This window comes from Curcuma longa, chromosome 8 (assembly GCF_044706935.1).
Source record: "Curcuma longa cultivar G26 ecotype Majalengka, Jawa Barat chromosome 8, ITB_CL_G26_1.1, whole genome shotgun sequence".
NCBI lineage: Eukaryota > Viridiplantae > Streptophyta > Magnoliopsida > Zingiberales > Zingiberaceae > Curcuma > Curcuma longa.
In genome coordinates this window covers 779,701-805,571 of record NC_133868.1, presented here as the reverse complement: position 1 = coordinate 805,571, position 25,871 = coordinate 779,701, and the positions used below count along the sequence as shown (strand labels likewise).

The window sequence follows — 25,871 nt, the reverse complement described above, 5'->3', positions numbered from 1 at the left end:
ATAAGCGAATTTAATAAAACGTGTATAAGAATGTCAATGCTGTAGTGTTATTTATTTAATAACCCTAAAGTGTTGTAAATTTACAACACTAAAATGTCACTAAATTACAATGCTAAAATGTTACAAATTTATGACACTAATTAAGATGCTAAAATGTCATACGATACTAATCTAAATTTCTATATTTGTCTACACTAAAACATCATGACTAAAACACCTGACAATGGGATGTGTATTTTATAGTGACACTATTTAAAGCATTGTCAAAAATACTAACAACTCATATCAATGTGTTTTCATCAATTTTTTTTTTAAAAAAAAATCACTAAATCATATTTTTCCTGCAGTGATTTAACCAATAGTAGAAGTATAAGTGTCATCATTTGAAGAACCACATTGCAGCCTTCATTAAAAAAGCAAAGCTCATTCTTGCAAATTTTGGAAAAGTTGCACAAAGAACTTTGTTAAACTAAACTAAACTCTCAATACTTCGCCCGGAACTACTTTTGCAGCCAACATTATCTACAGTGGGAGAAGAGAACCTCCATCTGACATCCAAAACACGATAAGCTAAGCTAACGACCTAGAAATCCTCCATGGCAAAAATATTTTCATTCTCCCCAGCACAGCCAGACATAGCAATCGTCTTCCAGTCGATTCCAAGCCACATATAAGATTTCCATGTTACTCCCTTATTATATTATATATCCAAAACTATAACCTCTGAACTGTAGGTACGATGCAGATGACTTGTTATAGCAAACCGACCAGCTAAAGCCTCATGTTTGATTTCCAGGCTTCATTAGCACAAATTTTCTCCCACCAACTACATTCTTCCCCAGATTTTCCAGATGAAGCATTCGTCTTCTTGCCGATGCTAAGCCAGATTCTTGCTCAGTATTGTCATTTAAGTCCAAGCTAGGAGTTACTTCAACATCACCCACCTGACCATCCAAATCCTTGTACTGCATTGCTTGTTTTAAGCTCTCAACTACCTCGCTCATCTTTGGGCGTTGTCTAGCAAACTTTGACAGGCACAAATCAGCTAGCACAGCAACTTCTCTAGCAGCCCTAAGTGAGTATTTGTTCTCAAGTCTGGGGTCCATCATCATGCTGAACTTCCCACTATGAGCAGGAAATTGCTTCACCCAGTCCAATAGTTTCTGTTGATTTCTGGGACGATTTCTCTCCACGGAGCGCCTGCCTGTAAGGATCTCATACAGAACAACTCCAAAACTCCAAACATCACTTTTCGTTGTGAGATGGCCAGTCTCTACGTAGTCTGGAGCAGCATAACCATGGGTACCCATCACCTGATCACCACAAAATAAATAAATAAATTATTTACTACACTATTCTACTTGTAGGGAATTAGATATCAGACGATGTAGAAAATTTGTAAGAGAAAAAGTTATTTATCCTTTGTGCTCAATTTCTTTTCTGCAAAAGCTTTTACGTTATTTTAAGGGTTTAGGGTTTGCACAAATTCATCCTGATGACTTCCGCCTGCCATAAAACAATCTGGAGGATATTTACTTGAATTCAACACGACAAAAGAGGTCCAGTTAAACTAGTTTGTCATACAAAAGTAGTTTCCAACTTATTCAATCCCCTATCCACTATGCAAGTCATGGAACATGTTTATTTTTAAAAGGATATAAACACAGTTTCATATTCATATGGAGATCAGGTAAAGCAAGCTACATAAAACAAAGAAAATTTGTGATCTCATGATCATGAAACAGGTAACTTTGATTCGGGGCATACCGCTGTAGTTACATGAGTGCGGTCATCTGATGGTCCTTCTCTTGCTAAGCCAAAATCTGAAAGCTTTGGTCTAAATTCCTCATCTAATAGAACATTTGAAGCTTTGAAATCACGGTATATGACCTGTTGAATTAAGGAGATGAGAAAAAAAAAGTGGGATAAGCTTAAAATAATCATGACACATCTGTTCAATAATAATAATGAAGAAAGATGTCCAAGATAGACAACAATGTGTTGCTGGAGGTAAATCCAGAAACCAATTCAGATATGTAAGGTAATAATATTCCACAATGATGAGAGCCAGTGACCAAAAGAAACTAGTGAAAAGTGAATGACGCAGAAAAAAAGTGTACTCATTTTGTTGAAAAACATGATTTTGTAAAAGTCTCATTAGTTTTAAAAAGTCTATTAGAATTTTTAAGATATTTGGTTAGAAAAGTTTATTATGAAGAATAAGTCATCTATAAATAGAAGTTAATATTTCATGTATTTGACAATTTTTTAAATAATAATTTTCAATTTCCAATATCGCATCAAATCAAATCCCATCTATCTCTTCAAACCCTAGCCATCACTCTAAATCCTAATCTTCACTCTCGTCGTAGCCATTAAAGACTTCTAACCCTAGCCTCATTCTTTTCCCTTGTTGATCAACGCTACCTGCTACCTTTGCAAGTAAGCATCCGACCTCTCTCTTCTCCACTTTTTACCACATATTTCTTGTACTAGCCTTCATATCTAAAATTTTTGCAATTGATTGGCCTTCATTGTCAATTTTCCCTAGTTACTAGTCTTCATTTTTCCTCATTGCTTGGCCTTCATTACTCGTTTTTCCTCTTTGCTTGACCTCATCATGGCGGGTCCCAAGCCCGGGAAAAGGAGAAGAGTTGCATTATGTTGTCAGCCAGCATTAAACTAAGGCAAATACTCAAGGAATAAATCCACTAAACTATTGTACTAATGCTACGTTGTTCCCCGAAAGGAATGCGTTGTAGGATCTAATTATAATGTCTCGGCAAGGACCGCTATATCTCCAAAACTAGGAGCAGTAATAAATATGCAAGAGTCGACGTTGCAAAATCCAACTATAACGTATCGACAAAAACCGCTACATCTTCATGAGAACTTAGATGTAGTATTACATAGGCAAAAGTTCTCACACTATAGATTGAATAAGAATAAATATTATAGAAAAATTAATAATCTAAAATTTGGAACATGGAATATAGAAAGTCTCACTGGTAAAGCAATGGAGGTAATAGATACGATGATTAGAAGAAGAATTAGTATTTTGTGTTTACAAAAGACAAAATAGATAGGCGAAAAGGCAAAGATGATAGAAAACTCGGATTTTAAGTTATAATACACAAGAAAGAGTAAAACAAGAAATGACGTGGGTATTGTTATAGATAGTTCATTAAAGGATAAGGTTATAGGAATAGTTAGAAAAGGAAATAGAATTATAACTATCAATATAGTAGTAGAGAAAGAAACTATGAACGTAATTAGTGTATAGCAGCACCCTAAGCAGGATTAGATGAAGATGTCAAATCATAATTTTGAGACGACCTTAGTGAAGTATTACAAAATATTTCGTCAAATTAAATAATTTTATTAGGAGGCAATCTAAATGGACATGTCGGAGTGAAAAATATAGAATATTCTTGTGCATGGGAATTATGGGTTGGGAACAAGAAATAAAGGAAAAATTATATTAGATTTTGCGATAGCATATAGTCTTATATTAGCTAATACATTTTTTTAAAAAAAAGCGAAAAACACTTGATCATGTTTAAAAATAGAAATAATAAATCGCAAATTGACTTTCTTATGATTAGGAAGAGGAATAGAAAAATTTATATAGATTGCAAAGGCATCCCTGGAGAAAGTTTAACTATCCAATATAGGTTCGTAGTATTGGATATACATTTCAAGCATAATATTAATAAAAAAAATATACACGACTCCTATAATTAAGTAGTGGAAGTTAAAGGATGGGAAGTAAAACATATTTAAGGAGAATGTAGAAATACAAATATTAGGTGAAATATACGATGACTCTAATACGACATTGGATAAGATAATATCAAAGTTAAAAATAGTAACTAAAAGTGAATTCAGTGAGTTAAAGGGGTATTCATCACCAAATAAAGAATCTTAGTGATGGAATGAGAAAATACAAGAGAAAGTGAAGGCAAAACAAACAATCTATAAGGAATTATATATTTGTAAGAACGAGAAAAATTTTTAAAAATATATAATAACCAAGAAAGAGGCTAAGAAAATAGTTAATGAAGCTAAAAATGAAATTTTTGAATGGTTATATCAAAAATTGAATACAAAAAAAAGGAAAAAAAGACATTTATAAAATAGCTAAAGTGAGAGAGAGAGAGAGAGAGAGAGAGAGAGAGACAAAGATCTTACCCAAATAAGATATATTAAAGATGAATACAATAGGGTACTAGTAAATAATGAAGAAATAAAAGAGGGATGGAAGAGGTATTTTAATCAACTTTTTAATGAAGGTTTAGCTGATCAATTTAACTTAGGTAATTTAAGTAGATCAAATGAGTATAAAAATTTAAATTTTTATCGTAGAATTCAATCTTCAAAAGTAAAACAAACTTTAAATGGGATGCAAAATGAAAAAGTCGTTGAACCATATGATATTCCGATAGAAGTATAGGAGTGTCTAAGGAAACAAGGTATTGAATAGTTTACAAAATTATTTAATATGATATTAAAATTAAAAAAATATCTGATCAATGAAGGATTAGTACTCTAGTTCCTTTTATAAGAATAAGGGAGACGTACAAAATTATGCAAACTATAGGAGTATTAAACTAATGAGTCATACTATGAAACTTTGAAAAAAAATAATAGAAAAGAGAGTAAGGAGATCATGGTGACCGAAAATCAACTTGGATTCATACTTGGAAGGTCGACAATAGAAACTATACATCTTCTCAGACAACTAATTAAAAAGTATTGGGAGCAAAAGTAAGATCTACACATGGTATTCATTGACTTAGAAAAAGCTTATGATAGAGTTCTAAGAGAAATTATATGGAAAATTCTACAAAACATAGGTGTTAGTGTAACATATATTGAAATAATTAGGAATATGTACAAGAATGTAGCGATTAGAGTGAAGACTTCAAGTTGATTAACTGAAGTATTTCCAATAAAGATAGGATTACATCAAGAATCAGCCCTAAATCTCTATTTTTTTATACTAATCATGGACGAACTCACTGGACACATTTAAGACATAGTATCATGGTACATATTGTTTGCAGATAATATTGTTTTGATAAATAAGACACGTGAAGGAGTAAATGTTAAACTAGAATCTGACCGGAAAACACTAGAAGTGAAGGGTTTTAGACTTAGTAAAGTAAAGCTAGAATATATGAAATTTAAGTTGAGCAATATTAGACATAACAAGATAATTGTTAAGATTGGAGATAACGAATTATCTGAAATTGAGAACTTTAAGTATTTAGGATTATTTTTGCAAGATGATGAAGGGATTGAGAGAGATGTCTTACATAGAATACAAGTAGGGTGGTTAAAGGTGATTAAAATAGAGGAGAGCATCGAGTGTTTTATGTGATCGTAAAATACATCTAAACTTAAAGGAAAGTTCTATAAAATAACGGTTAGACCTGTTATGTTATATAGCGTTGAATGTTGGGTTATGACTCGAACACATGAGCAGAAGATGAGAGTTGCAGAGATGAAGATGTGAAAATGGATGTGTGGTCATACGAGGATAAACAAAATAAGAAAATGAGAGCATTAGAGAAAAAGTTGAAATTGCATTTATTTAGGAAAAATTCTGAGAGATACTTTTAAGATGGTACGAATATGTACTTAGACAACCAATAAATGCACCAGGTAGGCGATATAAAACTATGACAAATACAACTATCAAACAAGAAAAAGAAAGATCAAAAAGACTTAGTTGGCAACAATAAAACAAGATAAAATTTATTTAAATATAGATGATGATATAGTAGGAGATAGAGCCCAATAGCATAGAAGGATCCATATATAGTCAACCCCACCTTATGGGATAATGCTTAGTTGTTGTTGTTGTTGCTCGGCCTTCATTACTCATTTTCCTTGTCGCTCATTTTTCCACAAGTTTTGTCTTATAAAAATGTCAACTTATAGAAACAATTACTACAACACAATCAAAGCTTGTGATTGTAATAAGTTATTATGCAACTATTGTAAAAAGACACATCATACTTGTAAATGGTGTCATGGAAAGCCTCCTAGCCAAGAGTGGGGGCATAAAGGATAACAAATAAAGATAACAGTCAAATGCATATGGCGAATATATAAATGTCGAACGTCATTCTAGAAAAAAACACAAAAAACTTGTCAAAGGAAAACACCGAAGTTCGGAGGAAGCAGAAGGCTAGAAGTAGTGAAGGAAGATGACGTCTGAATGATCAAGCTCCAAGAAAGTCTAGTTTTGAATTCAAGCCGTTGCAATTGGGAGTCGTCCGATCAAAGGTAAGATACGTGAGGTTTTCATCAGATTCGGCATTGAATGAATTAGGGCATCTCTTGGAGAATCGTGAGGACATGATAGGATTGACAGCAGATATAACATCTGCATTTATGGCAATAGAATCAATGGTTTCCAAGATGAGATTTTAGTGGTATGACTATGCTGTTCCTCGAAAGGAAAGATTTAATGGGGAATGAATAAATGGATCCGAACAAAAAGCCTAACCAATAATGAACCAACAAGCGGATTTGGATGGGTAATTTTACAGGTTCCCAAGGATAGACGGCAAGATGAGATCGTTTCCATTTCCCAAAGGTGATTGTCATGTGGATCTAGATGCAGGTCCTTGCAGACCTACTAACGCGGTGACAATCCAGTTAGTAAGGCTATTCTTTCCTCTGATCACTGCCCGTAAGGGCAAGGTTTGTACAACAAGGGTGAGGTTTGTTCAACTCAGTCATAAGAAGTCACAGGTATTAAGACACAGGAAATCACAAAAATATCAAAAGTTCTGAAAAGACCCTATTAACATTACAATATCGTTCAAAAAAGTCCGATACAAGGGGTAACAATTAATCCACTAGCTAATCATCGGGAATGTTAACTAGAATTTCTTGAAGATCCAAGAAGTTCATTGAGGCTCACCAGGTGAGTAATCGACTTCTTTAAACTGTCTTATAGCACCTTTATAATCATGCTGGAACAGAGAGGCAAAACATGCACCAAGCAATTAGAAGAACTCAGCAAACTAACAAAGGCTTTCTTCCTATTCGACCAATATCCTTCCTCACCAACCTTATGGTTGGTCAATTCTTCCTTGGTGCATTCTAGCATAGTCGCCAATAATTCACTTCTATCTCCCTCCTCGACTATCTTCATTTGCATTGCCTGATGCCCAACTATGACCACCTCCAATTCAGCTCGGGTGGTCAATTGCTCAGAGACATTACTCAGTTACCCGATTTAATGAACCGACTTAGTCTTGACCTCTACCAATTCACGAGTTTGGTACTCTATTAGTGCACTATGTTCGACATCTTGCATGGCCATCTGACGGTAATCCTCGATCAAGCGGGAAACACGAGTCATGAGCTCCTGTAGAGTGGTCAGAAGGTGTAAAGCAAGAATAGGCCAGTAGTGTGAAACTAAGGAGTTCATCAATAGGAGAGACAGTAGCACCTTGACGTTGAAGATAGCCACATTATCAAAAAGCCCACCAAGGAAAGATTCTACACCGCCTCTTCTTTGATTGTCTAGATAGTGACCAATGAGCTAGTAGGAGGTGGAGATCTAGCTCGTGGGGGAATATGGTGGCCTGAGGTGGTTCCTAATAGAGGGGAAGAACTTAGGCCAAAAGGTGTTGCCACTTGAGCAGACAAGGGTTGTGCAGATGCCGATGGCGTAGGTACTGGTGAGGTACGTGATCCAGGGCAAGGTGGTGAAGAAGGAATCGAACTCAAACTTGGCGATAGTCAAGAGGAGCTAGACCAGCATAATGTATCAGTCACCAGCCCCTTTTGCGAGGCATAGGAGTGCCTCAGATTCTCCTAAGGAAATATTCTGGGGAAGTAGGGATGGCGAAGGACTCGTCTCGGGAGAAGGACTCGGGTTGGCGAGAGGACTTGGTTCAATAGAGATTAGAGTGATGTCGGCTACAGTCAATTTTATTTTTTTGTTGAGGGTAGCACACACATTTTATCATCTGCAAGAAGGTGAAGACAACATGAGTCAATCATCACAGAAGGAAGACAAACTTTTCAAAGCACTTACCTAGTGGAAGGATGAGTTTTGTCTCCATAGGACTTAAACCGAAATGAAACAAAAGATCTTCCTCGAGAAGAAAGTTGATATCAAAATGTAAGTGGCAATCTGTTGACAAGTGGGGTTTTCTTTGAAGCAACCTAAATTGGGTTGAGCCGGAAGTTCTATCTACTAGTCGATAAGCTATATGAAGGGAGAAGGAGGTTTGATAAAGAAATAATGGGTCTTCAAGTGTTTATTGGAGGTCGGATACCGTTCCAAAAATTGGGAAGAAGGTCGAGCCATAAGGTAAAGGACTTCGGCTTCGGTCTTCTTAGGGTAAAAGAAGTAATGAAAGATGGTGTTATAGGAAGATGATAAAAATTGAAGATAATCACAACCCCACAAAGGAGTCAGAAGGAGTTTAGAGTCGGTTGCTGAAGTGGAATGTGGAAGTAAGAGGGCACTGCTTCAATAAAGAGATGGAAGGGAAATCGAAGTTCGCCATCCATTTAGCCATAAAAGGAGGTGTAGTCGGCGAGTGGAAGATTAGGGCGTTCGGAGGAACGAGAAATCCAAATCCGATGATCGGAGGGGATGTTGAAGGCAGCACGAAGAGCGGAGTTATCAATCTCTGTATGCATTGACAAGGTACATCTAACCAGAGTGGGTAAGTCATGATGAAACAAGCAAAGAAAGGTTCATAGTGAAGATGAAAGGGATAAGAAAGAAGATTTACGATGGAAACTTGCCAGAATAAGAAGAACATAGAAGGTTGGGCACGCAAGCTTGAGAAAAGGAAGAGGATGACGATTGCAAATTCGTAAATGGTGTTGACTGGAGAAGTTTTTTGTTTTGTTAAAAAAAATATTAACTAGTTATAGGGAGCCATTTGATCTAGGGTAGAGGTGCGGGCTCCTTGACGGGGTCGTCATATGAGACTGTCGAATTAAGGTGGTTCTCAAAATCCGCAGCAGAATGATGAGATTGGCAGGTGACGAGATGTCTACCAGTCAGTAGGCCATGTGAAGGGAGAAGGAGGTTTAATAAAGAAATAATGGGTCTTCCCATGTTTTTTGAAGGTTGGATACTATTCCAAAAATTTGGAAGGTTAGGTCATGAAGTAAAAGATCACGGCTTCGCTCTTCTTAGAAGTAATGAAAGATGATTGATATTAGAGGAAGATGATAAAAATTGAAGAGGACTTGCTGAAGCGGAATGTGGAAGTAAGAGAACACTGCCTCGAAAAAGAGATGGAAGAGAAATCGAAGTCCGCCGACCATTTGGCCATAAAAGGTGGTGTAGCCATTGAGTGGTAGATGAGGGCATTCAAAGGAACGAGGTTCAAATCCAATGATCGGAAGGGATGTTGAAGGTGGCACGAAGAGCGGAGTTATTGATCTCTATATAGATTGATAGGGTGACATCAAACCAGAGTGGGGAAGTCATGATGAAACAAGCAAAGAAAGGTTCACAGTGAAGATGAAAGGGATGAGAAAGAAGACTTTCTAAAGAAACTTGCTGGAATAGGAAGAACACAGAAGGTCAAGCGCTCAAGTTTGAAAAAAGGAAAAGGATGAGGGCTGCAAATTCGCAAATGGTGTTAACTAAGAAGTTTTTAGTCTTGTTAAATAAAAAAATTAATGGTTGCAAGAAGTCGTCCGATCTAGAGTAGAGGTGCAGGCTCCTCGACGAGTGTCATCAAATGAGGCTCGGTAGGCTTAAGGTGGTTCTCGGAATCCATAGCAGAATGATAAGATTGGCAGGTGACATGACGTTTGCGTATGATAGAGGAGTTGCAGGTCCCCAAAGTAAATCGTAGGTAATATGGGCGGGCATTGGATAACTGACAAGCCGACAAAAGTAGTATCTTCAACCAAGATAGCGTGATAAAGCAATTCCAACCTTCAATAAGTGTATACCATATAGGCCCTAATGTTAGGAATTCCAATTTCATTGATGCAACAACACAACTATCTAGTTAGTCAGTGTCCTCTTTGGACTAAACTTGAAGAGGATGCTTATGATGTGGAGAGGATATAGGTGCCACGTGGTATGACAAGAATTCGATCAACATAGACTCTGATTAGTCTGAGTTAAGACCCTGATAAGTTCGAGTCAAGACAGAACTCCAATTAGGTCGGCTTAACTCATGGCGAGCTCAAATCAAGTCGGACTCGTTCTGCCGAGGCCATCTCACGGTGAAGTTCAATCCTCATTAGTTTGGATTGCAGTGGACTCGAAATAAGTCGGGCTAGTTCTTCCAAGTTTAACTCAGTCTAGGGACGATTCCCCAATAGGGCCTCCCGAGTCATCTCCAAAGCAAGTTCAATAAAATCAAGTACAGACATGACATGGCAGTTACAAAGTTGAAGGGCTTCAATGAAAGAAGGGACGGTTGTTATAAAGCAGTGTGTGTTACAGGAATAGGAAAGGACACGTCGGTTACAAGGGTGAGTAATGTTGCCACCACCAGCAATAATGCGTCAATGAGGGAAGGCGTGTCGGTTACAAGGGTGAGTAATATTGCCACCACCAATCACAATGTCGCCCAATAAAGGAGGCACGACAGTTACTTGGGCACGTCCGCACACTGGGTACTGGTTCCTTCTTCTCTATATAAGATAGCAGTATCAACTAGGAAAAGGGATACGAATAACTCTCAACTCTATTATCTTATTTCATTAGGCCTCGTTTTTCTCTTAGACAGACTTGAGCGTCCGAGGGGCCGCGCAAAGATACATCTGGCCCCCCTTCTCATCTCTTGTAAATTTCTTTCAACAAGGAGTCTCAAAGGACTTCCATGGAGGTCTCGACCCGACCCGCTAGAAGCTGACCTACCAAAAGTCGACTTGCTAGGCGCGGACTCACTAGGAGCCGACCTGCTAAGCGTCAACCCATGATAACCAACATGTTTATGTCTTACTATTGCTCTCATGTTTAATATTTTAATCCTTGTGTATGCTTAAAATCATATTTATATCATGTCTTACGAACAAGGATATATTTTGAGCTTTATTTCAAATCCTTTCTAATTAACTACATTATTACTGAAATGTGAATGTACCTTGTTTTGCAAGGACTCAAAGGAGAAATCAATCGGTAATTAGAGCGCATCACAGTAGGGAACATGACCTGGCCGTGTCCCTTGACATGGCCTGGTCGTGACCTAGCCTGAAACCAGATTTGGACACCACCTCAGTAGCCAACACGGCATGGTAGTGCTTCCTAGCACAGCCGTGGTGCGTGGTGGCGGTTCACTTCTTGAAGCAGCTGATTCATCTCTTGGGGGGCTATCATTCCATTTGGTATCCAGATCTAAGTCATCTTCTTCCTCATTCTCTCCACCGCACGCCACCATGGAGGAGGAGAAATGAAAGCGGTTTTCCTCTGTCATCTCCTCCATTCTGTTCCACCGCTCAATCCATCTCCATCTCCGACAATCATCTCCATCTATCAACAACTCCATCTTCATCCATCAGAATTTTGGAATTCCTAGCTTTATATCACCTTCCTTCATCCATTGAGGAGAAGAGACAAAAGGGGCTTCCCATCGTCATCTCCATCGTCATCTCACCGTCGACAGAGCCATCTCATCTCCACCACCATTAGTCACCTCACGAGGAGGAGACGGGGATTCCCTTCCTCATCAGAGAGCCATCTCATCTAGGGCTTTGGGGTTCCTAGCTCCGTGTATGACTCCACTTGTGGAAGAAAAGGCGCGGGGGGTTTCCCTACTTCGTCTCATCCGCAAGCATCATTTCGCATCATCCATCACGATCGAAGAGAGCTCCTTTATCTTTAGTCTTAACTTCCTTTTGTTTCTTATGCTTGCAATGTGTTTGTCTTAATTTCCTTTACAATACCTTTGCTATTTTTGTTAATGCATTTCACTTGTTAGTTTCTACAGTGCTTGGTTCGTTTAATCCTTTAAGTTTCTGTCATTCTTTTGGATGCAAGTAGTTTAGATTAGGTTAAAATGATTTTCATTTGCTAGTCTTAGCAATTCAACAACAAAACCCCCATTACAATATCAAAATCCCAAAACAATAACATTTAATCCTGAGATTAGTATTTACCGACTACATTCTTTGAGAGAGACGATCTGAGTCAACCGTATATTGCACGAGTTAGGGGGTTCGATAATTATGTTTGATATCATAATGCGACAAAACGGTCTTATCAACCTGCCAAGAACCGACCTGCCAGAAGTCGACCAGTCAGGAGCTGACCTGCCAGAAGCCGACTTGCTAGAACCTGACTCGCTGAAAGCCGACTCGTCAGCGGCCAACCTGATAGGAGATGATCCAACTGGAGTTAACCCATCCCTTGATCTCAAACTGGATCACTCTATTTTTACCTCATGGAAGTATAAAGAAGGAAAAAAAGATAATCATCCTTAAAGAGGCTTTTTTCTTCTCTACTTTTGAAAAAAAAAATGAAGGAAAGAAAAAAAAATCAACCATCCTTAAAACCGATAAAAAGGGATTTTTTCTCTCTGTATTTACCTTCGTAAATGAATAAAATGGAAAAAAAATCAATGAATAAAGAAAGGAAAAAATTAATGAGGAAAAAAAATCAATGGATGAAAGAGTGGAAAAAATAAAGGGAAAAAATAAGAGGAAAGAATTATCTATTTAAAAAATAAAAAAATTGTTTAAAATCAAAAATAAAAAATAGTAAAAATAAAAAATTACAACAACAACCAAATTTTATGCTACTACGTGAAGTTGGATATATGTATCCTTCTATTTTATTGGATATTATCTCCTACTTTATCATTATCCATATTTTAAAAAAAATTATCATATTTTATCGTTGTTAACCAAGTCTTCTTTGGTATTCATCTTCCTCGTTTAATGTGCGTATTTATCATAGTTTCACATCGCCTAGCTGAAATATTTATTGGTCATCTAAGTGTATATTTGTACCACAAAGGTGATCGTGGGGTCGCAGTAGCCACTCCGACCTCGCAAATGTGGCTGCGGAGTTACGACAGCCAACATGACCTCAAGGAGGCCGTCACGAAGTCGTGGTGTCGACACTTAAAACCATGCTTTTCGTACTATCTAATATTTGGAGATATTGTGGACACCTAACTAGAGATCATGAAAATCATTATAAGGAATTTGGGCATGTGTCGATTATAATATTTGCTAATTAGAGATATTGTAATATGTGGAGGTTATACTTCCTAATGCCTTAACTTGAGATAAGATGGTCTTAGAAATAATATAGGTCTATGATGGTTAGACACTATATACCTAGAGACTTGAGACATTGGAGCCCCTTAATGGTTAGATATACCTAATGCCTAATTGAAGGTTTTGTTGGAGGTATTAAGTATTATTATGAGATGGCATGCAACTACAACTAAACACTACAAAATCTTAGAAACCCAATTTTATGCCAAATTGACCCTTAGATGTTTTGGGTGATCCATCCAACTTTGTATATCAAGCATGAGTCTATACCTACCAAAATAAAAGAGATTCATAACAAAGTTAGTTAGAGTTGTAAATTTTACTTAAAAGTATTTAAATGTTTACATTAAAAGTTGTTTAGATTTATTTGTAAAGTTTGCTAGAGTTTTTTTTTTGGGAATGCCTAAGTCATATTTTACAAAAATTAATGTTTTTTTCCATCATCTTTAGTTAATAATATTTTTCCTCTTCAATGAAATGAATTTAAGAGTTATGAGTTTTTTTGCATTTTTTTATTCCCTGATTCCCTTCAACATTCATTTTGGTACCTTGTGGTTTCCTTTGTCTGATCTAAGCTTGAGAGACTATTCCCTTGAGTCCATGGTATGGGCGAAATTTACCATTTTGCCTATCGGCTACCACGACACCACAAGCGTTGAGCCGTGAGGTCCGTCGTGACCTCACAGTAGGCCGTTACAACCACGCAACGAGGCACAAGGGCCACCACGACCATGCGGTGGGTAAGCGGTCACCACAAGCTCGCGGCGGATTGCGAGGGCCACCATGACCTTGCAACAACTAGTTTTTTTTAATAATTAAAATAAAATTTTCCTTTTTCTTATTTTTTTCCTTTCTTTTTTTATTTTTCCTTATTTTGTATTTTTTTTATTTTTCCCGTTGAAAATTATTTTCCTTCTATTAATTTTTTTGGCATTCATCAATGGAAGAAATTTTTTTTCCTATTCATCTAAGGTTAATTTTTTTCCTTCATGCTTCCATAAAGTAGTCAATAAAAAAAACCACTTTAAAGATGAAGAATACAAAATATTAAAAAAAGATTAAAAGAATATAATATAATTTTTAATTTTATAAAATATACTATTATTAATGAATTAAATTATTTTATATATAAATTTAATTTAATTTTAAATTAATCATAATAAATCCAAACTAAATCCAGTTTAAACCTAGTTGATAGTGTCATATTTACTTGATAAATTTCAATTAATCCTAAATCAACTTTTATTCAATATGGGTCAAATATTTCACAAGATAATATCAAATCTAACTCAAAATAAACATATATCGTAGTCAAATATTAATTAATATATTTTATATTTAGAAAGTATCGAAACTATCTCGACACGACACGATATAGTACCAAAACCATATCATTTCTATCATAAACCAAAACTCCGATATGATTCGAAATTTTAAATCTTGCTCTCATCCTCAATTACCAGAGAAAAGATTGTACCCTCCCTTGCACCGTAACATCAAGCATCACCGAAATTCCTTCAATTCTCATCACTGCCTGCTACATAGCCTGCAAACCCTCATCCTGTTGTTTCTTACAATAGTGCGTATAACCTCCTTCTGCCTTCTGCCATGCTTGACGTTGGCCAGTAACAACACCTAGCTGATTTACTTCCCTAACCACCTTTTCCCTACTACTTCTACCATCGTTGTCATCCACTCCAGTGTCATGATTTCCACATCAAGATGAAGCCTTGGCCTTCCCTTTTTTCAATCATTTTCTGAAATAAAACAAAACAGAAACTTATTGTTGCTATAGTTACCATGAGGAAACAATGAGGATTTTGCTATGGTTACACATTCAAGGAAGAAGACACCAATCCACATCATTGAGTCATCTGTGTTGGTGCAATCAACCTCCATGATTTCGATATTTGACAATATAGACAACATACTTATGTCTAGTAAAGTTTGACCAAAGGTTGATCTAAACATGACCAGATGTTTGGAAGTGAGTTAAGTGAAAAATTTAGTCGTCAAAATTGATCAGATGACTAGTAAAGGGAAAGTCCAGGCAGGTCAAGAATAATCTGATATCTGATAATTGGCAAGTCCAAGCAAGTCGAGGAGACCAAATGATTGGCAAAGAAAAAGTCTAATCAAGTCAAAGTTGACTAGCAAAAGGAAAGTCTATGCAAGTCAAAGATGATCTAATGTCTGGGGCAAGTCTAAGTAGATCGAGGAAACCGGATGCTTGATAAAGGAAAAATCCTAAGGGAGTGAACTTTAGATGGTGAGAAGTCTTGAAGGAGTGAACTCCGAGCAAATGGAAAATCCTAGGGAAGTGAACCCTTGGTAAAAGTTTTGGAGGAGTAAACTCTGAGCAAAAGGTAAGCGTAGTACGTCAGGTAGACTACAGTTTAGACTTGTTTGCATATTTATATGCTTGTTTGCATATTTATATGCTTGTTTGCATATTTATATGCTTGTTTTGCAGGAACATAGAACTAGAAGCAAAACGGAGAGCAAACAAACGCAACCGGGCAAAGCTGGACCAAGTCTGGACTTGACTCGAATAGAATTGGGCCCGAATCGGTCTGGTCCATTGGATAGCCAGTCCGGGCGACTGGAAGACCAGTCCGAGAGACCAGAAACCCGATCTAGTCGACCAGATAAGTCCAGCCAGTCCAAGTTGGGCTTGAGTCCAGGTTCTGGAGACTAGGTATGGTTCAATCAATTGATAAGAGGTTCAATTGATCGATAAAACTTGATAGAGACGAGATCTCGATGCTCGGTCTTTATATAGAGTTTAACTAAGTTTTCAATCGACCAAATAAGGTTTTCAATCGATCGAACAAGGACATATCCAACTCTATAAAAGGGAGACGAAGGCAGAAGGCTCAAAACAACAATTTAATATCATTCTTCCTTCTGTGCTTTGCTCGAGAATTCTCTCAAAGATCTACAACTGGAGAAGCGTTAGGAGCAGTGTCGCGGCACTCAAGACTTCCAATTCGGTTCAACAAGAACATTGTTTGTATTTTATATATATGCACTTACATTATTATTATTTGTGATTGTGATACAAACATATAAGGGATTTTTTCGCCTCCGAAAAAGTTCCAAAAAGGAAATAAGCTTAGTGAACAAACACCTCTTGAACATAGGCCTTGGACTACTAATCCCGAGGGGTTGGGAACCAAGTAAACCTCTATGTCGTTCTTTGTTCTTTCATTTATTATATAGTCCACTACCTACTAACCCTAATAGAAACACGCTGAAACAAGCAAGTAAGCGAGATGCGTTATTCCCCCTGCCCCTAGCACGTCCAACGATCCTACAATTTGTGTGACAAACTTAGTTGACATAATCAACTCTCATCACCTCGATACTTATTTCCTCTCAAAAACCTAATTTCCCCCACTTACCAAAAACTGACTTTATTTATCGATCATACCTTTATAGTTTCATTCCTCTGAAAGAAAAAAAACGTATTCTTTTATCCTTAGTTTACTAGTGTTACAAATTTGATAAAATTTATTATGTATCTATTGATAACCATGTTACGGAGAGAAAGTTCATTGTTAAATTTAAAAGGTGTCCTAAGACAATCACCTTAGATATTGAATTATTTATTAAATAAATAAAATTATTATTTGAGTATACATTCTCTGATTTGATCTTAAACTCAATTATTGATGTCTACAATACAATGCATAACATGAAAGAAATTGTGATTGGATCACAATTAGTGGGTATCTCTACATATGCAATTATGTATTGAAATATTCCCTAGTCGATGAATTGATGAGATGGATATCGTCAATTCTATAAGACTAGCATATGTTAGACTCCTTGGTTTTGCCAAGTAGCCGATCTTTTCTAGCTAGAAACATTGGGATATTAAGAGTTACCATATAGATGTTGGTTAAGGGTAACTAGTTCATTGAGAGTGACTTACCATGAGATTTCATGTGATTCTATGAATGTCTATAAAGATCTCATTGCAGCTCGAGTGCAAGTTTCCTCCGACTTGAGGTATTCAAATCATATTGGTTATGGAAACTTATACTTTGACATCTCAAGCAAGCGTCTCTACGGAAGTGTAAATCCGAGATGATTAGGTATAAGTCGAAGTGTCCGAAAGTGTTTGAGTAGCTAATAGAGAATTCACCACTCCTTTAATTAGGAGACATATACTTTATGGCTACTTGTCAAGATTGTTATGTTGGTAACTTGAAATTCCGCTCCGTTCAATTCTTGCTAAAAAATAAATTTTCCGGAGACGGATCCTTTTCAAGCAACCCTCATATTCGATCAACCATGTGCTTGATCGATGCATAAGATCATTGGACTCTTGTGTTGGTATTCATGATCCATACAAAGAAAAATAAAACAACTATGCAACGGAATAAATAGTTGTACCTTTCTTCTTTGTAGGTTGTGCAGATGATTGTACTTTACCCGAAGACCTCTTGATCTTCAGCTGTATTCCTCTCCTCTTCTTGGATGTTGTGTGGGCAACGATCTACCAAGATGACTCCACCCAATTTCTTCTTTTCCTTTCTTCTAATCCGATGGCAAGAACTCAAGGTAGAAGCTTCTTCTTCTTCCTCTTCCTTTCTTCTTCCCTTTCTTCCTTTCCTCTCCAAGCCGCCACCTACCAAGGGAGAACCAAGGCTTTCTCTCTACCTCTCTTCCTCTCCTCTTCAAGCCGCCACTAATCAAAGGAAAACCTTGATTAGAGGCGCCGGCCCTAGGAGATAGAGAGGAAGGATGTGGTCGGTCCTAGGAGAAGGAAAAGAGGGACAAGATGAAGGTGGCGCCTCTTCTTCTTCCTCTTCCCTTTCTTCCTTCTCTTCTTCTTCCTCTTCTCTTGGGCGCCGGCCCTAGCAAGGAAGAGAGAAGGCAAGTGCTTGGGCGCCAGCCCTAGCACAAGAAGGGGGAAGAAGATCCAAGGGTGGGCATCGACGCTATGTGGAAGAAAACAAGGATTAAGTTGTTTTTCTTGCCTCTCCCTATCCTTCCCTTTTATAGCTTTGCCATCCTAGAAAATTTAGAAAGAATCTAACAAACTTTTCTTAATCAGATTTTGTTAGAAAAAATCTAATAAAATCTCTTGATAAGATTTTGTTAGTTTCTTAATAAATTTCCTTAACTAAATTTTGTTATTATCTTAACAAAATCTCTTAATAAAATTTCGTTAATTTCTTAACAAAATTTCTTAATTAAGTTTTGTTATTTTCTTAACAAAATTTCTATGAAAATATCATAACAAAATTTTGTTTAGGATTTAGAAAAAATAGAATTCTTAACAGAATTTCATAACGTAAATTCTTAATAGAATTTCTTAACAGAATTTTTCATAAAAAATTTCTTAACAGAATTTTTCATAGAAAAATTCTTAACAGAATTTCAGAAATTCTTAACAGAACTTCCTAACCGAAATTCTTACAGAATTCTCTCAGGTAGATACGAGGCTTTATCCAGAGGCTACAACAGGGACCTAGAGGAGAAATTGATTTTGGCCTCCTGATGGGCTTGGGCTTCCTGTGTTCTCCCTGAACACCCAACTCAAGTCCATCAATAATAACCCATACCACTAAAGGGTTATTATTGAACTACCACACCAATCCCATATTACAATATGAGTTTCTTCTTATTATGAGTGCATTAATCTCTCTGTGTTTAAGATATCGTATGTCCATCAATTAATTGAATTACTGACAACTCAATTAATTAACTTCTGAATCCAAGAGTAGTACCACTCAACCTTATTATCATGCGGAACTAAGTCCACCTGCAGGGTTTACATGATAATCCTTATGAGCTCCTCAAGGGGACATCATCAGCCTAAATATTAGGACACAGTTTCCTTCTATAATCAACAACACACCATATACATAGCATTATCTCCCAACTCATCAGGCCTTTTGATTTAACGAATAAATCTCATGCTTTGATGAATTAAAGAAATACATACTAAGTATATGTGCTTGTTATTATATCGAGATTAAGAGCATGCACGTCCATAATAACTGAGGTCTAGTTCGATTATATAGTCAGTATAAATCGAACGACCTCAAATGGTCCTGCTCAATATACACAAAGTGTACTAGTGTAATTTAATAGTCAAGATAAACTAATACCAATTACACTACAACCACTCCAATGGTTTGTCCCTATCCATCTTGGTTGTGAGCTACTATTTATAATTTATAAGGAACAGATAACATGATCTTCCGTGTGGCACCACACACCATGTTATCTACAATATAAATTAAGTGAACAACTGCATTACATAAGAAATGCAGACATTTGACCAATGTGATTCTCATTTCAATTATTTCAATATAGATGTTTATACAAAAAGCTAGGCTTTTAGTATACATCCCAACATGTTACTCGTAAATTTTTGGTCAAAGCAATAACACATCAAGAAGATAGTTCTCTTGGACAATTATTTTGAGTAACTTGAATCTACGGGACAAGAAACTACAGCTTAGGTTAGGTGTGACGTAGTCAACTTAGTGGGGACTACACATATACCATATCCTGAACTACGCAAATATGAGATGGTGAAAAGAACAAAGGCACGATCAACTGTAGCTGTTAAAGGGTTCAAAAGTAGTTTTGGAATCAATTATAATTTTTCAATTAATTAGGGATCATAATATACTAGGTGTCACTCATGATCGATCCATAATTAATGATTAATTATGGACGACCAACATAAACCAGAAACCTATAAGGTCACACGCACTACGAGTTTCTCCAAGAGATATAAAACGAGTTTAAGAATTGGATTCTCAAATCGAGAGAGATTGAGTCTAGTTGGACTAGACAAAGGACAAATATGGAAGATATTTTATCGGAAAGGAAGCGCGGATGGGTCATGTCTTTTGAAGACAAAGTGGACCCTCTTTGGTTTAATTATAAATCAAATTGGTTTGGTTTTAATTAAAGGTGATTTAGTTTTAAACTAATCCAGTTTGGTTTTGAACCAAAATTGAGGCTAAACAATAGGAATTTGATTTAACAGATTCTGTTAATATTTGTTAACGAAGTTTTTTCTATTAAACACCTATACATATATCTCTTATGAAGAGTTATGGACAAGCATTAAAAACTTAATTGTTAGGTTTTAAAAATCCAAAACAAACTTCCCTCTTCTCCTCTTGTCGCCGCTTAAGCAAACCCCTTCTCAAGTTGACGCCGCCCACTTTTGTTAAGGCTTCTTGTTGCCGTCGGCCAAAGAACCTCTTTCAAAGCTCACCATCGGTTTCTAATCCTTCAAGGATTAGTACCTCCCAAGGGTCGGTCGGTCCGGAGCCAAAGGAAGTTGTAAATCAATGATGGAAACAACGAACACAAGGAGAAGCAACGGTTATTTCTCCACCGAAAGGTATCGCTTCTTCCTTTCGATTTGATTTTGTTTCAAAGCAATTATTGCCGCTAGAACATCCACACCATATTAGTTCGCTGCTCCTTAACAACAAACCATACGACCTTCAAACGAAGGCGTGATCCCCTCCGTTCAAACCGATTCATATCGTTGGGTTGTTTTAAGCCGCCGGATACAGAATCGGACCGTAGGTCCTCTCTCGAATCGCTTATTTCCTCTCTTCAACTAATATCGCAACGGAGACACGACAAGTGACTTAGAGAAGTCGTCTCGAGGAAATCTCCGCGTGGATACAAGTAGAGACAACCTTGCTCAAGGTTGCTAGTTGATACCGTTTCCGCTCCGGGTCATTCAAAAGGTATAAAATTGTTTATGTCTTATTTACAATTATGTTTGCATGCCTGTGTTTCCTTGGATGAGTTTTTGCGTAATTAGTAATAAATTTATTTATTACGCTTCCATTGTAATAATTTATTAAATCAAAATTTTAAATTACGCATGTATAAATTCAACATCCACTACAAGAGATATAGATAATAGGTCTTAGATAACTTGAAGTTATATGTAACAACCTAAAAATTAAACTATAAGAACTCAAGTGGGTGGCTTAAGAATTTAAAGAACAAGTTAGACAACTAGGAGATATGGGTACAGAAAAATTCTAAAATATAAACCATTCAAGAAGCATGCATTCACCTAAACATATTTTGCATCATGACCCTTGATACATACATCAAAATGACATCTATTTTCCAAAATACAACCATAGACACAGAATTAGGTAAGAGAAAAGAAACATCATTAAAAGCATTAAAAAGAATGCCCCTTTAGCAATAGGTTAGATTTAAAAGCATTTCTTGACTAGTTGGCCAAATCGAGAGTTATTTTATTGGCTTCGCATGACCTCTACCGAACGAGTATAATTTGTCAAAATAAAGCCCGACGAAGTTGTTAAAAAAATTTAGCAAAATGTCCAAGCTAATCAAAACTAACACAAACTACAACCCATTACCAAATGAAATGAAATGACAAAAAATATTCTCTCACGTACTTTAAGGACCAATTATATAATAAGTTAAATTTGAAATAATCATCCCTAAGTGTGATAGAATACCTACTAACAAGGAACTTCACATGCATTGTGACAATGTTCACTTACCTACTAACTAGATAGAGAAGACCCTAGATGTGTTCACTTCATTGATAGACTTAAGCCTCTGAAGAGAACTTAGATTATTTTCGGTGACTATTAAAAATTTACCCCAAAGCTAGAACTTGAACAAATCATTGCCATTTAGCAAGCCCATTCCACTAAAACCACATCATCCTATAAGACATCTCAACAGGAAAGCTATTAACTCACCCAAGAAATGTCATCCCTCCCACAATTAGAGAATATAGAGAGATCTAACCCTAACCCCAATACACAATCTTATAGCTGTCGTGAAAGAGGAAACCTAGCATTCAAATGCCTACAAAGTGTCTTAGTCATAGAACATGAATAAAAACCCAAAAATGAAACTTACTTCCTAATTCAATGGGAGTGAAAGCAAATATGAATCCCTAGAAGAAACCGTGGATGATGACATGATGTTAAACCAAAGAATTTTATGTTGTATGTTGCATAATGATGTTTTTAGTGATACTAAGTGTTAGGTAGCCATGGCATGTGCCAAGTACATACCAAAATTGTACTAAACACTTACCATATCATTCAATCTCTATATTAGGATTCATGAACAATTCAGCAATTATAGCATACAAATCAATTAGAACATAAATTTCCACCTCAAGTAATCAAAAGCATATATTGAAAATAGAGATCTTGCATGCATATGCACCAAGTCACAAGAGTCTTTCTTCATTCCTCGGTGCACCCTAACCCAATCTAAAAATTATGAAATAATACATTTTAGAACCCACAATAAGTTGGGTCCAATTGGATTTACTAGGTACTCATTGGAAATTCGTTTTTTAACTATATTTGTAGGTTTAATTTCCCTAGCAGCATATCAAGGGGTAAAAGGTTCATATAATCTATCCTTAGATTTTGGTTGACTCCTATTGCTAAAAGAAATGTAGACTTTATTCTTGATTTCAAGCTCATGACAAGTACTTAGCTTCTTATTTTTTTTACCATCTGATCTCAACCAATTTTGACAACCAAGAGGTGTACCATGCTATTGCATTGGTTATTGAACAAGAAAAAAAATAAATCGCCAATAAATACATGAACCAAGTATGAAAAATACAACATAATTCCCTCTATTCAGATTTCTTTTTTATTCAATATTCAGATCTATTTTTTTATTTAAGCATCAAAATGTTGCACCACTTGGAATTATTGAACAAGAAAAAATATTGCCAATAAATACATGAACCAAGTATGAAAAATACAAGCTAATTCCCTCTATTCAGATTTTTTTTATTTAACATTCAGATCTATTTTTTTATTTAAGCGTCAAAATGTTGCACCACTTGGAATTATGTACGCAGTTCAAGAGTGAAAGCTTCTCCACCCAACCATTCCCTTCTAAAGGGGAAAATTAACTTTCAAAAAAGGCACAAAAAATTCCTAATAAAACGAAATACTGCAGAAAGTTCTTTTCCTAGATCAAACCAACAATATTTGATAATTCCTTTGTGGAATCACGAAAGTGGAAGTGCATATTTCAGGACTACAGCCAAGCAAAAGATCATTTTTGTTAATTTAGGTATATTATGGACAACAAATAGAGCTGGCCAAGTACATTCAAGTGACTTAAGTGATTCTCCAAATATAATCACACTTCTCTGACAACATCATGGTAGCTTCTTTTCATCAAATTAGCACTAAGAACAGTGTTTTCACATATATAAGAGAGAACAATGGTTTCTCAAGGGATACCTGAATTTCCATCCTCTCATGGAGGTATGCCAGCCCTTCTGCAGCACCTAAGGCTATATGCAACCTTATAGCCCATGGAAGAGAGAGATAAGCTCTGTTAAATAAGTGGTCATCTAGAGTTTTGTTAGGCAAGAACTCATAGACCAACATCCTTTGTGCTCCTCTTTCACCATCCACAGAACAATATCCAATAAGCTTAACAAGATTTGTGTGTTCCACAACACCTAAAAACTGCACTTCTGTCAACCATTGTTTGTGACCCTAGATAGATCAAATTGAATGTCATAAAAGATCTACTTAAGAACAAAAGAAAATAATAATAATAATCTACAAAGGTAACAATAACATTTCAAGTAGTTCAATGAAGGTGAAACAATTTCTTGAAAACATCTGCAAATAAATAATGCTACATCAAATTCAGAAAATAAATACAACAGAAGAAGTCAGTTAATGCTATAGAACAATAAATCAAGATACATTTTAAAAAATCAATGTGAAGTAAAATTCGAAGTATTCAAATGATAAAACAATCACAAGATCCTATATCCTTCACTGAGTTTTTTGTCACATTATCCTGCATGGAAATCTCATTCTTTGCCAAATAATGGTTTTGTCACTTTTGGCATCATTATGTGCACATTCATGCAGCTCATTGCCAAAGTAGATGAAACTAGCTCTCGATTGCATGCCCATTACCTGTTGACCATGCAGCTCAGTATGTGCATATTCATGCACAATAAATCTGGATCACAACTACAACTTAAGCCTATTGCCTAAGTTACGTGGCATATACTGAATGAAAAATGCAGAGTATAATAACTTATTTTTGGATCTTTTTTCTCCCAACAAAAACTCTATGGTTGAAGAATGCATGACGCTATAAAACACTTGAGATTGAGCACAAGTACCTGCATGCCTTGTGGATTAAGCTTCTTGATGGCCACTATGGTGCTATCTCCCTTCCCATTGGGAGGCTTGACATAGCCTTTATACACGCTTCCGAACCCACCCTCACCAATCTTGAGCAGCCTACTGAAGTCGTTAGTTGCATTTCTAAGCTCCTTGAACTCAAAAACACGAAGGTTCTGTGCCCCTCTTTCCTCGTACAACTCAGGTATGCTTTTCTGAGAGGACGCAGAGAAAGTGGACTTGCTCATCTGCTCCACAGCTGCTGAATCCTCTGACATGCCCGTGGCATCTTTTGATGTGGACATCAGTGAGGAAATGGGCGTTGTTCCCTGGATGGGAGAGGAAACCCCGGGCCTTCTAGATATGTATCTCTTTTTGAAATAGCTGAAGCACCCCATTCTTGGAAGTGGGCAAAATCTTCGGAAGCTAAAGAGAAGGTCTCTAACACACTTTGTAGAGGAAAAACATCAACGAGAGTGGAAGAAAATTGGAGAATCTGAAGATAACAAAGGATTGAGAAGCAAGAAAACGAACAGAAGTGAGTAAAGTCTGTCAAAAGCGCGACGAAGATTGGAAAGGGAAAAAATATGAAAGTGGAAGTAAATAAAGACGGGTCCTTTACGAAAAACAAAATAACACAAAGATGTTTGAAAAAGAAGCAAACCTGAAGATTTCTAGAAGCAGACAATGAAAACGAAGTTTACCGAAGAACAAACGCAACGAGAGGAAGACAGAAGAAACAATTCAGCAAACTGGGTGCTTGGGGCAGGAAAACATGGAGCCACAGCAAAATGAAGACGATATCCAGACAAAAAAAAAAGTGCTAACTATTCGTCCTTCGTCGATCGTCGCAGTGGAAGAACAAGAAGTAGCGCGAGAGCGGAAACATGGAAATAAACAGAAGGAAACAAAGCGTGACAAGGAGAGAAAGAGAAGCGAAGATAAATTAGTCACCTGAGTCAAATTTCTGCGGCAATCTCCGCCTTGCACCACACGCACACGGAGGACCACCGATCGTAGGTGCTTCTCGAAGATTACGGCTCTTGAACATCACAGTAGAGGGAAACGAAACAAAGCAGGAGCGGAAGGCCCATCTCTTTCCACCCCTGCGACTTGGGGAGAAAGGTTCAAAAATGGCTGCTCTTGACTGAATTCAACCTCCGGAAGTGGGTGGACTTGGCTGGCAGAGTCAGATCGGTCGCAGTCATCGATGGGCGACAAGGAGCGTTGGCTGTGGATAAAGCTCGGGGCTGAATGCTGGATTGGAGGAATCAGAACAAGTCAACAAGCGAAACGTTAAATAAATAAATTAATAATAATAATAATAATATACAATGATGTTTTTTATTTTTAAATCAGAAAACACGTTTTATTTTAATTTTTTATGAAAAGAACCTCTTATGTCACTGTTCTATCATATGTATTTAAATATCCTTAATATTATTCTATCTTATTCAA

At 36.6% G+C, this 25,871-nt stretch overlaps 1 protein-coding gene across 2 annotated transcripts; it reads right to left on the bottom strand.

Annotated features, from left to right (window-relative positions):
- Positions 1 to 408: 408 nt before the first annotated feature.
- On the bottom strand, positions 409 to 25,635 carry LOC141833082 (putative serine/threonine-protein kinase PBL19). 2 transcript variants are annotated; one of them, XM_074720480.1, is made up of 5 exons: positions 25,368 to 25,635; positions 24,413 to 24,909; positions 23,505 to 23,765; positions 1,768 to 1,890; positions 409 to 1,313 (listed from the first exon to the last, which is right to left on the bottom strand). In XM_074720480.1, the coding sequence occupies exons 2-5, from the start codon at positions 24,809 to 24,811 to the stop codon at positions 780 to 782; spliced, it is 1,317 nt and encodes a 438-aa protein (XP_074576581.1). In that variant the 5' UTR covers positions 24,812 to 24,909; positions 25,368 to 25,635; the 3' UTR covers positions 409 to 779. The 2 variants fall into 2 exon arrangements, with proteins under 2 accessions (XP_074576581.1, XP_074576582.1); XM_074720481.1 differs by having other exon boundaries at positions 24,413 to 24,862.
- Positions 25,636 to 25,871: the final 236 nt, after the last annotated feature.